The sequence below is a fragment of the Malaclemys terrapin genome, chromosome 10 (genome assembly GCF_027887155.1).
Source record: "Malaclemys terrapin pileata isolate rMalTer1 chromosome 10, rMalTer1.hap1, whole genome shotgun sequence".
Taxonomy (NCBI): Eukaryota; Metazoa; Chordata; order Testudines; family Emydidae; genus Malaclemys; species Malaclemys terrapin.
Window position 1 is genome coordinate 83,051,496 of NC_071514.1, and position 16,555 is coordinate 83,068,050.

At 43.8% G+C, this 16,555-nt stretch overlaps 1 protein-coding gene across 2 annotated transcripts in view; it reads left to right on the forward strand.

Annotated features, from left to right (window-relative positions):
- Nucleotides 1-16,555, forward strand: part of LMF1 (lipase maturation factor 1) — a 340,789-nt gene that overhangs the window by 315,270 nt on the left and 8,964 nt on the right. For both annotated transcript variants that reach the window (XM_054042585.1, XM_054042587.1), the window contains one exon: nt 3,197-3,309. In XM_054042585.1, the coding sequence (XP_053898560.1) occupies nt 3,197-3,309 (113 nt within the window). The remainder of the gene's footprint in view (nt 1-3,196; nt 3,310-16,555) is intronic.

A 16,555-nucleotide genomic window follows, 5' to 3' on the forward strand; every position in this document is an offset into this window, starting at 1 on the left:
AGAATAAGAGGTGACATGGAAGAGGTATGCCAAATGAGCATTTCAGAGAAGGTACATCAGGCCAGTGCTCCTGTTTTCCCTCTCGCCTAATACCAGAGTAAGGCACCAGCCAATTAAATAAAAAAAAGCAACACATTTAAAAATGATACAAGGATTTTTTTTTCACATGGCACACCATTAGCCTGTGGAACTCACTGCTACCAGATATGATTGAAGCCGTGGTTTTAGGAGCTGAGAAAGAATTTGATATTTATAGAAATAGGAACATCTCCAGCTATATGAGACAGGATGTGATGTGTAATAGATGGAAACCTTCATGATTCCAGGCATAATCCAATCACTAGCTGATGGGGGTTAGGAAGAAACTTCCGCAGGGGTAGGTTATTCCATAATTGCTGTTTCAAGGATTTTTCCACTTTCTTCTGAAGTATCTGGCTCGGGATGTGTCGGAGACAGGCTGAACCACTCGGGCCAGATCAGTCTGGGGATTCCTGCAGTATGTCCCTATGTGAACACCTCTTGAGTAGTTGCTTTTCCTGCTCTGTACCCTCTCCCTACCACTTTGAGGCATAAGTCGCCTTCACCTTGCACGCCCACTGAGAGGCAAACGGAGTCCAGCCATGGTAGTGGTAAGGGGCACAAAGCAGGTAAAGCAGCTAACTGGAAGGTTAAAGACGAAGCTTCCAACACAAGCTCTCTACCGTCCCCTCCACGCCCAGAGGAAATTCAGCAATCCTGGGCACAGACTGGGGGGCAAGTCACAGAATAGGCCAGATTCTATTTCTACGCGTAATCTGGTGCAATTTCATTGAATCCAGCGGCGGTACCTCTGCTATCACGGCCGTGTGCTTCAGAGCATTGTAGCATCCATTGACTTCACTGCAGCCCCTTACATCAGGGCTGAACTTGGTCCCCGAGTGTTTTTCCACGCGGTCACCCCTTCCGATCCAGCTCACTAGCAGCTGAAAGCCATCGACAGCTGAAGTCTGTTTGGTAGCCAGTGTGTGATGAGTTGATGGGTCTCGTGCCGGTTCCTGATGGACCTCAGAGAAGCCTCCACAATGATTAGCGCCGTCGTTGCTGATATCTCGCTAATGAGACTGAACCACCTCACCTTGGGGCTAGGTCTCGCCAGGGCAGTGCTGCTGTTCCCTGTTGGGACCCTAGGAAGGGTTTGAAGGGGCGGGGGGTCCTGTATAGGTGCAGCCCCACTCTCTGTGCTGTACCTGATCTGTGGATGCATAGAAGGCTTTGTTCCCCGGGTCTGTAAATCTGGCGTTTTCAGTATGCAATGACACTTCCCCTAGGTGCATGACCAGGCTAATGAAATCTGGGCTCTTCTTACTCGAAGGACACAAGGGGAAATCACAAGGGCATTCCAGGCTGAGTAAAACCTCCTGCGTTTGTCCTCTGTTTTGTGGGTAATGTCTGGAGCAGGAAGTCCTGAGTGCATCTTTGTTACTGCAGAGAGCCAACGGGATCTCTACTAACACAGGAGCACAACTGGAACTTGCTGCCTCTCCAAAGAATGTGTTATCCATTGGCTAGGGCACCAGGTTGGGAGTCAGGAGATCCAGGTCTTATTTTGGCTCTGTCACTGACTCCACGATGACATGGGCAAGTCACTGCCTGTCTCTGCCTCAGTTTTCCTATATGCGAAATGGGAATGATGATGCTTACCCACCCACCCCCTTTATAAAGCAATTTAAGATCTTCATCTAAGTGATGGTTGAGTGCTAAGTATTATATGACCATCTCGCATAATAAAATCAGGGATGGGCAAAGAGGAGGCAGGCATGTTACTGCTTGGACTCTGAAATCCATACCTACTTACGGATCTGTTGTCTGTTGGTAGCTTTGGTGTGACTGGAGAGCCAGCACATTCAGTGAGAAGGCAGGTGCTTTTGTCACCATCAAAAACTAGGATTTTGTAAGTCTGATATCTTTGCATTTTCCCTGCATTTTCCTGACACTGCTGCATGCTTTTGTGCTACAAAAAGGCAACTGTAACCCTTTTAGGTATGACACCACCATTTCAGTGTCACTTAACTCTGAATCTAGTTCATGTGCGTGTGGACCTTCTTGCCCCGTAGTTTTAAATGAGACAGGATGGTCTCTCTTTCCTATATGCAAAATTGTCTTAAGGTGTTTTCTGCTTACTGCCGACATAGAGGAAGTATTCAATATAAATTTCCCTTGGAGAGATTGCGTAGCCCCGTCTAGATGCACTGAATTTGTTTAAACATGCTGTGTGAAGCTGTCCAATGTTTACCCCACACACATGTTTGAAATTACAGCTGGCACTAGAGATTATATATGATGTGCCAAGCACACATCCTCTCCTTCAAAACTCACTTCTCGTGCAAAGGCCACAAATTCTAAACCACCGTGTTAAAGATGGGAGAAAAGGGAGAGAGATAAAACCACTCTTCAGAATGAACCTTCGTCTCGAGTCGCTAAGGGCAGTGGATGCTGTCTTCTTATTTATATTCTACAATCCTCAGATAGCTTGTGTCCTGTAATGCAACACGGTTGTGCAACAGTGTCAGGTGTTGGCTTCATAGCTATACGTGACACAGACATACGAAATGTTAAGGGAGAGTGCTGCGCTATCAGAGATGCACCCTTCAGACAAAAAGTTCAAATAAGCCCCCTGTCTAGCAAGGCTGCCCCGGTGGCATTTCAGAATCCAGGGTTTCAGAAAGAGGATGGGGGTAAGCCCCAGTGTTCCAGCCAATATTCCCTTCTGTCACACAGGTTCTAGTGTCCAAGACTATGTATAGGCTATTATGCATTTAACTACATAGTTCTTAGGCTGCCTTTTTTGCTTTTAAGTCCCTTGAGCACAATAGGAGACCACAATGATTCATGCTGTTACTTGTGGCAGCCAATAAGGTGCTACAGATCTTCACAAAGCGGCAGTCCCATGCGGGGCCCGTAGAGCAACATGCAAGGAATCACGTCTAGGCGAAGTGAGTTTACTGCAAGGCTTACTGGTTTAGCTCAGAAAGAAAGCTCCGCTTTTGACAAACCAGGCAGATCTGCTGAATACAAATTCCGAAGGTTTCCAGCTTGCCACAGCAAGTCCAGCCACTGGTGGAGAGCACATGAGATTCCTTAATATCTATTCTCTGTCCAACAGTCTAACACTTTGGCTTTGTTTTTCTCTCCTTCCCACATACTCCTCTTCCGCCAGACCTACGAACAGAATGAATGGATAATCCACTTGGCTGGAAAGCTGCTGGCCAGTGAAGAGGCGGCGTTGTCACTGATAGCGTTCAATCCATTTGAGGGCAAGGCACCACCAAGGTAAGCTGTTTCTATAAAGGTGACAGGTGTATCCAGACTCCATCTACAATATGCTTCTTTATAGCTCGGAGGTGTAAACATTGTTTCTTTTTAGTGTGCATTTTATTTCATGGGACACTGGTACCCCTTCAGTAGAGCAGTGCCTGTTGAAAAATTTACACTCCTTTTAACACCTTTAAACACAAATTTAAACACCTTTACCTCCTTCCTACTGCTCCTTGGGCTGACTTACAGTAAGCCAGCCGTCCTTAGGTAGAGAGAGTTCCCAGGCACTTGCATCAAGGGACAAGCATCGCTTCCCTGGCACAGAAATCTTGGCTGTTGGTGCAGCCTGTGAGCTTTACAACATTCCTCCAGCATCGCTTTGCGTGGTCAAGGCAAGAATACCATTTCCGGTGGCCGTTGAAATAATAGAGTGATTGATGATTTATTTTCCTGCAGAAATATTTGTTTTTGTTGGAATTTTGGGGTTTCATCGAAAAAACGAAAACTAGCAGCCAAAAACTGAAAAATTGCTACAAAAGGCACATTTTTCAAAAAAGTTTCTTAGAAAATATTCAGCCAATTTTTTTTTTAATTAGCTTTAATAATAATATTTGGCCCTTCACTCATACTCTGATGCTGTCAAAATGCATTAAACAGATTCACAACACCTACGTGAACTAAACGTTCTTGTGAAGGAGATCTCGTGCTTTTCAGGTCTAACACAGAGAACCCCAAATTATCTGAGAAGGGACTTAGCACTTCCTAAGACTATCCATCAGAATACCAAACTCTGTTCTTCTATTACCTATATATATATGGTTATATATAATACACGTCTACCCCGATATAACGCGACCCGATATAACACGAATTCGGATATAACGCGGTAAAGCAGCGCTCCGGGGGGCGGGGCTGCGTGCTCCAGCGGATCAAAGCAAGTTCGATATAACGCGGTTTCACCTATGACGCGGTAAGATTTTTTGGCTCCCGAGGACAGCGTTATATCGGGGTAGAGGTGTGTGTGTGTGTGTATGTATATATATATATATATATATATATATATATATTAGGGCTGTCAAGCGATTTTACTTAAGTGCAATTCCCACCAACATAAACCAGAGCTTTCTAATATCAGGGAGTCTTCTGTTTTCCTAAAATCCTTCAAGCACCTTGCTCTGCTGATCTGATTCATCCAGATGATGCTTAGATACTGCATGGACAGGTGCTATAGAAGATTTTCCGATAGATTGACCAAATTCAGATTTGATTTTACCAAATTATCTACTCACCTAGCAGAACCCAGGACATGAATTCAACTTTAGTATGGGCACGTTACCCTCCAGCCATTACAATCCAAAACTTTACATGGAAGACAGTCATGGTTTGGAAATACACATTTATTCTCTTCGGAGCCTCTGACCTTCCCTTCCCACTAGCAATGCGAAGCAAACTGAGAGACAGTGCCCTACTGTTGAGAACAGGCTCCTACGATACATAGTGCATGGAGTATTACCCATAGCCAGGAGACTCTCAAACCTAACAGAGTTCCCATAAATTCCAGTTTATTGTCCAAGGCGTATTATTGGGTAATATCACAGTTTGTTCGGTTACACAATCAATAGATCTGTTACACCAAAATAATTACATGTTGGATGTAATCCAGGTGGGTTCTTGGGGAGCTTCCGTTAATTCTTCCAGCAAAAGGCACACTGGGATATATCAGGGCGTCCCTTGCCGCTGAATGATACAACTTTAATAATGTTTACTGAGGGTTTCTCGGCTCTGATTAGCCCTGCCTGAATTAGTTTTACAAATGAGGAACAGATCACTTATGTCGCCTGCCCAACTAGTCTCCCTGGGCCCTATTAAAAGGAACGGGGAGTAGAATGTGAAGCCTGTTCTCTGGTGTAATTTGGTTACCCCCTCACTCCTTGGCTTTTTGTGAACTTTCACTCTGATCTACTAGATGTTCCCTGAGCAAAACAGGACTGCGCCACTGGGCTCGGTATCTATTTGGGCAGCTTCTTATGCTCATTAATAGCACAGAGCACGTTGCTAACTGTCTAATGCAGGAGGGGTGAAACTCACCCTGGTGCGGAGGGCTCTCTCACAGTTCTGTATTTGCTCTCTATGGTACAGCAAAGGCACCCGTTCTAGGCTCCTAGATCCTCAGCCGTCACCTCGCTTGGACAGAGACCTGCGTGTCTCACTCCCTCGTGACTGGAGTTTTTCCAGGCTACACAGTTCCCTCCCCTACACTATGCTATTGCCAGGAAGCCAGACTGCCTAACTGGGCCAGCGGCTGCACGTTGCTTACTCTTTGAAGGCTGTGAACAGTGCATTGCCAGCAGTTACAAGTTACCACGTCACCCTTTCTAACACACATCTGTTATTAAGGGGAAAGCGTTACAGAGAAAACCTATTAAAAACAATAAAAGAACCTAAACACATGCTAATAAGCTTACCAGAGATCACCCCACCCACCCTCCGCTCCAGTGTGGGCTCTGGCAGGAGTCAGTCCTTCAAACCCCACCAAGGCGTTTTCTGTGGTTCCCAGTTGATAACATGAGCAGATCAGCCTGGTTCAAAGGCTTGGGCCTTTGATCTCCACCCTTCCGGAACAGGCAATCAGCAGACAGTGGGTCTCTCCTCAGGGTGTAGCTTCGAAAGGTTGGCGGTTTGCATACCTGGCGAAGGGCATTTGCATTCAACTCTCTCTAGATATTTCCCAGCAATTCCACTTTGCATGTATTGTCCCAGAACACCATTCCTGTCTGCCACATGGTTCAGTGTTGTCTTGTGATCATCCAGGCCCCCAGTAATCCATAACCTTTGGACTCCAAAGATACTTACCCTTCATTCAACAAGGGTTTTTCAAGGGGATTGGCGGAAATTGCTCTACCCATCAAAGACACACCCCACACACTACCACCATTGAGTCCTGTATCTGGGCTGCGCAGGGGCACTGAGGCTAGCTGGCCTCGCAAGGGTACCTCTGCAGAGGCCACGGGGGATAGGCCTGTTAATGCACAATTGGCAAGAATGAACTGGGATAACAGCCACGAGAGGACTGGGCGGCAGCCCAGCTCACCAGGCCCGGTTTATGCAGGTGGATTTCTATCCCTGATCTCAGCAGACTCCATTTGCAGAGTTTGGGCTTTAACCGTATGGAGTTAACCCTTGGGGTACATCTACACTGGGATAAAAAACCCACGGCACCGAGGCTCAGAGCTGACTGAGAGGGGTCAGCTGACTCAAGCTTGCAGGGTTATAACATCACAGTGTCAACATTTGGGACACTCCCTCCCCCACATGGCTTCAAAGCCCAGGCTCCAGCCGGTGCCAGAACAGCTGCACTGCAATGGTACAGCCCCACGAGCCCAGGTCAGCTGACCTGTGCCAGCCGCAACCATGCCCCAGGGCTTTCTTTGCAGCGTAGACGTACCCTTCGCGTTCTCCAGCATGGTTCCTTTTCTAAAAAGTCCTGAAGGCCGGCTGCCTCGGGAGGTTGCTAACAGAATCCGGAGCCGTTAGACACTCGCTTGAATCAGGCGCCCCTGTTGGCAGCAAGCAAAAGCTGTTACCGTCTGACAGCTGTGGGCAATAAACAGCTTTTGCAGTTGATTAAACAGCCAAAGTGTTTGATAATCCCAAAAGCTGTTTATTGCCAGGATACCCCCAGTGCCATAAACATTGTTCCTATTATACACCAAAAACTCCTCTAACAACAAGCAGTAACAACTTAAAAATCAAGGAGAAATACATGTTGTTTCTTGCCTTGTTGCACGTTCATCAAAGACAAGCTGTAACTGAGTGCAGGGTGACTTTAGAAGCAAGAGAATAACTGAGATGTGGTTGGGTTAATATTAAGTTTTTCCAGGCTGTGATCAATTACTGTGTTTTGCAGAAGGTAAGAAAATAGAAGATTTATGTATTTAAAAAAACCAAACCATTATCAACGTTAGCATCTCTCTTACTTTGTAAACTCTTCTGTGATGGTCAGTACATATTATATGTAAGGATGCATCCTAGGTTGGATATTAGGATGCAGATGGTTTTGTATCACCAATGGGTCCTGAATGTGATTTTATAACTGCTTTGATGCCATCTGTTGAATAGATGGTCCTCTATATCTTGTAGAACACAGTCTCGAATCATCACTGAGCGACACCAGTTTTATACCAGTGTAGTCTCCGTGTTCACTTTTCCCCAGTATAAACAGCTATTTGACCATGTGATTTTTAACTGTACTCTGAGGGTCCCAATACACTTTTGGGTGATGTAAAATAATAAATAATAATAATTCAAAGTCTCATTTTGGTCCAAATCCAAGGCCATAATCCAAATGTGCAGGTTTAGCCTCTCTTTAATTATCCAAAATAGAACACTGAAATTTGCCAATGTTTGGGTTTGGATCTGGATTTCCTGAAATTCAGGAGTGTTTGGATTTGTGATTTTGGTTCCTTCCATTTTGAGGATAAAAAGATTCATAGATTCTCAGGCCAAAAGGGACCATTATGGTCATCTAGTCTGACCTCCTGTATAACACAGGCCAGAGAACTGCCCCCAAATAATTCCTAGAGCAGAGCTTTCAGAAAAACATCCAATCCAATCCACCACGAGCCTTGGTAAATTGTTCCCATGGTTACTTACTTTCACCATTAAAAAATGTACACCTTATTTCCAGCCTGAATTTGTCTAGCTTCAACTTCTAGCCATTGGTTCGTGTTTATACCTTTCTCTGCTACATCGAAGAGCCCATTATTAAATATTTGTTCCCCATGTAGATACGTATAGACTGTGATCAAGTCACCCCTTAACCTCCTCGTTGTTAAACTAAATAGATTGAGGTCCTTGAGTCTATCACTGTAAGGCATGTGATAGATACCGGAGGTAAGTGGGGAAGCGAGATACCAGGAGGAAACACAAGGAGGAGGGTGCAACAGGGGAGGCCTCCTGATTCATACTGAGAAAGCAGGGCAATCGGCTAGTTATCTTAGGTGCCTGTTCACGAACACAAGAAGCCTGGGAAAAAAGCAGGAAGAATTGGAAGTCCTGGCACAGTCAAGGAACTATGATGTGATTGGAATAACAGAGACTTGGTGGGGTAACTCACATGACTGGAGCACTGTCATGGATGGGTATAAACTGTTCAGGAAGGACAGGCAGGGAGAAAAGGTGAAGGAGTTGCACTGTATGTAAGGGAGCAGTGATTGCTCAGAGCTCCAGTATGAAACTGGAGAAAAGCCTGTTGAGAGTCTTTGGGTTAAGTTTAGAGGCAAGAGCAATAAGGGTGATGCCGTGGTGAGCGTCTGCTATAAACCACCAGACCAGGAGGATGAGGTAGACGAGGCTTTCTTCAGACAACTAACAAGTTTCCACATCACAGGACCTGGTTCTCATGGGGGACTTCAGTCACCCTGACATTTGCTGGGAGAGCAATACAGCAGTGCACAGACAATCCAGGAAGTTTTTGGAGAGAGTTGGGGACAACTTCCTGGTGCAAGTGCTGGAGGAACCAACTAGGGGCCATGATCCTCTTGACCTGCTGCTTACAAACAGGGAAGAATTGGTAGGAGAAGTAGAAGTGGGTGGCAACCTGGGCAGCAGTGACCATGAGATGGTCGAATTCAGGATCCTGACAAAAGGAAGAAAGGAGAGCAGCAGAATACAGACCCTGAACTTCAGAAAAGCAGACTTTTACTCCGTCAGGGAACTGATGGGCAGGATCCCCTGGGGGGCTAATATGAGGTGGAAAGGAGTCCAGGAGAGCTGGCTGTATTTTAAAGAACTCTTATTGAGGGTGCAGGAACAAACCATCCCAATGTGCAGAAAGAATAGCAAATATGGCAGGCGACCAGCTTGGCTTAACAGATAAATCTTCGGTGAGCTTAAACACAAAAAAGAAGCTTACAAGAAGTGGAAATTTGGACAGATGACTAGGGAGGAGTATAAAAATATTGCTCGAGCATGCAGGGGTGTAATCAGGAAGGCCAAAACACAACTGGCGTTGCAGCTAGCAAGGGGTGTGAAGGGTAACTACAGGTATGTTAGCAACAAGAAGTTGGTCAGGAAAAGTGTTGGGACCCTTACTGAATGGGGGAGGCAACCTAGTGACAGATGATGTGGAAAAAACTGAAGTACTTGATGCTTATTTTTGTCTTGGTCTTCACAGATAAGGTCAGCTTCCAGGCTGCTGAATTGGGCAGCACAGTATGGAGAGGAGGTGAGCAGCCCTCAGTGGTGAAAGAACAGGCTAAGGACTGTTTAGAAAAGCTGGACATTCACAAGTCCATGGATGCCAGCAGATTGAGGGAAGTGATTATTCCCCTCTATTCGGCATTTGTGAGGTCACATCTGGAGTATTGTGTCCAGTTTTGGGTCCCCCCACAACAGAAAGGATGTGGACAAATTGGAGAGAGTCCAGAGAAGGACAATGAAAATGATTAGGAGGCTGGCGCACATGACTTATGAGGAGAGGCTGAGGGAACTGGGCTTATTTAGTCTGCAGAAGACTGAGGGGGGATTTGCTAGCAGCCTTCAACTACCTAAAGGGAGGTTCCAAAGAGGATGGAGCTCGGCTGTTCTCAGTGGTGGCAGATGACAGAACAAAGAGCAATGGTCTCAAGTTGCAGTGGGAGAGGTCTAGGTTGGATATTAGGAAAAACTATTTCACTCATTGATGCTGCTTGTTTACTGTTTGCACTTCACTCAGCATGAATAATGAAGCTAGAGTGGTCAGTTTTCCTTTCTTAGCTCTTATGCCCCAGCACAATTCTGTTGAATTTGCACTTCTAGCATATGCAGCTGGAATCGTTAAAGAGACACTGTCAGTTGGTTTTGATCCAAAGTTTGTTCTGCTCTAAAACTTTTGCATGATTTCTTTCTTTTAATTTCAAAGTTAGCCAAGTTTTTGTCTGGATTTAAACATTGCCCCATATCTCTTGCTTCCCAAATCCCTGATCCTGCACCTGAACCAACGTGGCTGGACTCTTGCACCCATAGTCTCATTGAACTCAATGGGGCTGCCCATGGATCTGTGGGATTACCTGTGCAGTTTGGACGGAGACCCAAACATGCTGGTACAGGAGAACCTGAGAGTGAAATTTACCAGAAACTGACTAATCTATTTTCAACCAGGTGAACTGAAGGGGGAAAGAACTGAAATAATTAAACACATATTCCTTTAATTCTCTCAGTTGTAATCATCTTATGTATTATTAGTGGTGTAACACAAGTCATGATTTTCTTTTAAATATATATTTTTAAACTGGCTTGTGCCCCTTTTAAATCCAAGCAGAACTTGTAAGTAAAATACTAATAATACTTCATTTTATTTTGGACAAGATTTTAAAAAAGTCCCTAGTGACATTGCGTGTTGCCATTTTGGGGTTCTTGAGACTTCTTGAAGAGGTCTGATTTTTCAGGAAATGCTGAACACCCACCCCTCTGTCAGTCAGGCCTCTTTAAAGTGTCTCAAATTGGGCACAAAACACTCAGGCACTGTAAATTACTAGCCACTTTTGAAAAACCACTAGTTAATTTCTTGGTTTTACAACCGTTTTTTTCCCCCACAAAACCTTAATTTGAACATTGACAGCAATAGTTGACAACGAAAGATAATTTTTTTGGTCTCATAGGCTCCAATGATTCCCATAGTCAATGCATAGACTAAGGGCATCTACTAACCCATACGCTCCAGCCTACATCTGACTGCTACAAATCTTTAACACACCTTCTCTCCCCACCTTACTGCTAATTATTCTGCCCACCAAGATTCTGTTCCACTTCAGTAGCTGGGTGGAAAAATTCTAGTTTTCCTACTACTTTCCTCCCATTCTAAAGGGAATTTTGAGACTTAATTATTTTCATTCCCTGCTAGACTAAATAATTAGGGAAAGGGACTGTTTTCCATAAGAACATTAAGTTCCATACTCCATAGAGTTTATTCTGCTAATGGAAACTCTACACCTCGAATAGCCAAGGGACTTTCAAAATGAGTTAATGCCTTCAAAATGAAATTTCTGAGACCAAAGTTTGTAGGTTTCTTTACAACTCTGAAAATTATAGTATTTTTTCAAGTGTGATAAATGTAAAATGAGAAACAGGTGACTGATTAAAAATGAGTGCATTGTTGAATGCGCAGCCTAATTGAGTGTGAAACTTTACTTCAAGCAAAGTGATGTTATTGGAATGTAGATGTACAAAATATTATTGTTCAGTGGATAGTTCATAAAACATTCGCCGTCTTAAATCTAAATGGTAGGATTTCAGCTAAGAAATGAATTCGTGTTGTAACATACCGTCATGGAAACAGAACTACAACCAAAAATTGATTTTGGTTACAGAAAGAGCAAAAAATTGTTTCCATTTTTGACTGTAAATATTCAGTGACTCTCATGTGAAACTTTTCAAATGACAAGCCCCTCTTTTTTCATTTCTTAGACCCACTTGCTTGGAAACCTGTGGGTTTTCATTTGCGTTTTATCCCGTCGTTGTAAACTTTGGTTAATGAAGCCTCAACACACAATTTAAAAAACTAGACCCTGACATCCAATTTTATTCCTATAGGCAATATCTTTTAATCTGATATTATTTGACTAGAAGAGCATTAGAAGTTAGTATTATGTAGTGTTCGTGTTCCATCTGTTTTATTTTCTGTGTCCTTGGTAGCCTCAGGACTTAATGGATATGGACCAGATCCTCAGTGGACATAAATCAGGATAGCTCAATTTAAGACTTATCTTATGTGTTAGCTAACATTGTATCTAATATGAGGTAAGATCTTCGGCAATATCTACACTGCGTGGCAGAGTTTGCGGCATGTAGCTACGCGTTGCAGTGAAAAGCAAGCTGTGTCACGCTGCTGGAGCCTTTCTCCACTGCCGGAGCCTTTCACTGCAGTGGGGAAGAGCTCCAGCACCGGGGACCTGGCAAACCCTTTTTAGCCGCTGCCTCCCTCCCTGAGAGAGCCTTTCCGTGCTGCCGAAGTCTTTCCTGCCACAGGGAAATGTTCCAGCAGTCAGGAAGCAGCGGGATACGACATGGCTAAAAATATCAGCGTAGAGGGAGAAACGCAGCTCGAACGAGTAGAAAGCCATGTAGGGTATGTTCTTGGGTACAGACCCACAGGCACAGGCATGTCTTTACTCGCCTAGGCCGTGCCTCACCATCTAGCTGGCTGTTTATACCCATGCTAGAGGGGCTACACACATGTGTACTCTATGTGCTGCTGAGAGAAGCATGCAGTGTAGATGTACCCTTAGGGAGGATGGAGTCGTTTGTCGTTTTCACATGAGTTAGCAGGTTGAGGTAAAGACTATGGGAGATCTTGAGATATTCCTTGACTTGCTAACTTATATGAAAACCATAAACTGCTTTGTCTTCAATAGGAATTTACCTTGTGTTAGTTACCAAGTATTAGCTAACACAAGATAAGAACACACTTTTTTTTCCCCTCCAAGTGAAGATCAGACCTTAGAGTCAATAGCTCTTTGTTTCTGGCCATTAGTTGGGTCAAAGACATATAGAGGGGAAATAACCAGAAACATTATACGGATACTATTTTGGACTCGTTCACACTGGCAAATGGAATACATTTGTAGCATATGTGAAAATGAAGTGGCTACTGGAAACCTGTGAAACAAGTGGCTGAAAAATGTGGTGCAACTGCAGAGTCCAGGAGGCATGGCTGCTACCGAACAAAATTAATCAAAGCCAATAATTTCGGATGACCGGAGTTTGTACCTTTTGGGAAAAGGCGGAGTGGGAGGAGGCAGGCCCATGATTTAATTGCTCAGAGAAATCGATTGTGTTTCTTGCTTATTTGCACAATGTCGCTCTAATTGTTGAGTTTTTTGAGGAGCTCTTCACTGGGATTGTTGGGAAGGTGACAAAGATGTTACAGGTGTATTACGGAGTCATCCCATGGATTGGGGGAGCACTGCAACTATAACACCAGTTCCCTGTGATAGGAGCGGGGGGTGGGGGGGGAGAGAGAATACAAGTATATAATGGAGTTCTTCTCAAGTAAAGAGGAGGAACTGTGCAGGTATTTCATGGGGCTCTCCCTGTCAGACTGAAGGAACATCTGACATACTCTGGACTAGGGAAAGACCTTGCACATGTACAGGTTCACTCTGAGTTTTGCTGTGTCTCCCATGATAATTCTTCCATTTTACATTTACTTAATTGATACTGTGATTTGGAAAAACTTCGCCATTATAAAATCTCTGGGTCCGTGTGAAATACACAACATTAATGCTGTACGTATGTAAAGTCAGTCCAAATAAACTCAAGCCACAGCTTCCCCCACCTCTAGTAGAGCTTGTCAAAAAAATTTCAACGTAGTTTTTCATCGAAAAATGCAATTTGGTCAAAAGCAAAGTATGTTGTGAGAACATGTCAATTTCAACTAAATTTTCAACCAAAAAATCAAAACGAATCATTTTGACTTTCTTGTTTCGTATTGATAAGGTTAAATGTTTCATTTCCGCTTCCTTATTTCAATTCATTTTGTTTTGACTTTTCAGTTATGTTAAAATATTAATATAAAGACCCAATTAAATCTATATATTAAGTTTAATTTATATCCTGTAATGTTTCAACATTATCAAAATGAAACATTTTGACATTATCCAAATGAAATGATTTGATATTTCCAAATCGAAGGTTTTTTGGGAATTTTTGTATCAGCTTTCCAGGAACAAAAACAAAATTTGAAATGTCCGAATTTCCAGCAGGATGAAAAATTCTGGTTTCCAACCATCTCCAGTAAATACCCAGTGCTTCAGAGGAAGGAGGAAAACGCTCAAAGATGCATCCAGCTAGTGCAATACTGTACTGTTCCTTTTTGGCCATTGCTGGTAATCATCTCAGTAGTGGGGCGGAGGTTTGCTTCCCTTTGTATCTATGTTCTGCCTCCATAGCTGTATATCTTATTTATGCTCAAGCTGTCATCTTTCTGCCTTTGTAACCTGCTCTTATAGTAACTTCTGTGCATCCCTTTTGAATTAAGCAAGAACATGAGAAAGGAGAGCAGACCCCTTGTCATCATTGGTTTCTATGAGTTAGTTGGCAGCATGCATTTGGGGTGACCAGATAGCAAGTGTGAAAAATCAGGACACTTTTATTTGAGGGGAGGGGTAATAGTTGCCTATATAAGACAAAGCCCCTAACATCGGGACAATCCCAATAATATCAGGGCATCTGGTCACCCTACATGCATTCAACCCCTAGAGTCACAAACATTCTAGGTTGAATAATGTCACTTCTTTCAGAACCTCAGACAAACTATGGCCTAGGTCCTGCACTGGATCCAGGTGGACGGACACCTGTACCCATCCAGAGTCCCGCTGACACTAGAAATGCTCTAGTTCAACCGCAAGTAGAAGAAGGTGGTGGAATCACTGGCTGGAATTCTGTGGCCTGTGCAGGAGCTCAGAATACATGGTCCTAAGTGGGGCCCTTGTTGGCTTTATAATCTGTGAATCCCTGACTTTGGCAGAGCTGGGCATGGTGCAGGAGACTGCCCACATGCATCCAGTAGCTATGCTTAATGTTCCCAAAATGTTGAGAGCCGAGACCCATTTTGGGAAAGTAAAACCAATCACACCCTCCTTCAATCTTGCTATACTAGGTGGGCAGCACAAGGTCCATTGGCCAGTATTCTGCATCCCTCCAGCTAGTTCTTCATCTGCCTCCCCAGCCCCAAGAGCGCACCCCTTACCTTCGAAAACACTAGCTTAATGGCTGCATCTCAGATATGTTCTTCTTGGAGGAGGAAGTATGGTCTATTGGTTAGGGTACTAGCCTGGGACTTGAGAGAACTGGGTTCCATTCCTTGCTCCCTTCCTGTGTGACCGTAGGTAAGTCCTTTGGTCTCTTGGAGCCTCAGTTTCCCTATCTGTACAATGGGGATAATGGCACTGTCCTGCCTCCCAGCAGCTTTGTGAGGATAAATACATTAAAGACTCTGAAGCGCTCAGACACTATGATAATAGCAGCCACAGAAGTACCTTAGATAAAAAGGAGGCAGTGGAAGAAGGAAAATAACCTATAAAACTGCCATTATTTTCTAAATGGCTTTCGATCCAAGATTAATTTATGATCTCTCTTGCTAACAGGCCTAGAATAAGCAAGAAAATCTATGATGGAGGCTCTGCTGATTGGATGAATTTATACTTTCCAGCATGGCATACTCCCTGATTTACAACTGAGTAGGAAACCTTGAGATAAAAAAACAAAATGAAAAGACGACTCGTATTTTGGTTTCTTTTCTCCACCCCCGTGTGCCTGTCAGGCCATTAATTCCATCAGAAAACACCGTTTCTGTTTTTTTCCCTCCAAAAACTCTCAGCTGTTACAGGGAGACAGCTGCACCCTCTGGAACTAATTACAGCTGTCTAGGAGATTTAGGCCTTGATCGGTAACAACTTAAATATTGCTGCTAATTTTTAACACATACAGTTGGAAGATGTCATAATAGGCTGATATATGATAGAATCTTAAAAGTGCTACGGCACAGCTGTTACGGCGCATCTGGCAGGATGAGTTGTAAAATATTGATTTAAGAAATAATGCTTATTATTTTTAGCCTTTCTCCCCTTCCTCCAAGGGCACAGGATTTCATGGACTGAGGGCGGGCAGGGATGATAGAGTGTGTGTGCTTGCACAGAAAGGCAGGAGCATGCGTTCTGCATGTGTCATTGTACTGTTGTAGCTAGTAGTTTGGTTTCCAGTGGGTTCCTGTTTAGGTGGCTATGTTGAGCCTCTCATTTCAGTAGTCATAACTGAGATACTGACTGATCTTCTACCATGCGGCCATTTGGATTTTTAATTCTGGATGCTGTTACAGAGCGAATCTGACGGTAGTAGTCTGTTAGTCCATGTTCTGCATTTTATGAACTGTTGTTGTCACTGGGATAATCTCCCAAAGACCATGTCCAACTCACCTTAGCTGGCTCTAACCTGTTGCTTGCCGTTCATCTCATTATTTTGTCCTGGTGGTTTGATAAATTGCGGTTCTTTTGGGGGATCTCTTAAAGGACATTATCTTTGCAAAACTGGATCCGATTGTTAGTCTGTGCACTTTGGTTTCCCACCTTTTGGCAGTAGTTAACAGCTGATGCTTCAGAGAGAGACAAAAATAACCCAGAACCATTATTCACTTGGTAAATCATGGAAAGCTATATTTGTAAGAAAGAATTTCCTTCTTGATCCCTGCAACTCTCAGCCCTGAAGCATGAGAGGTGATCAGCCT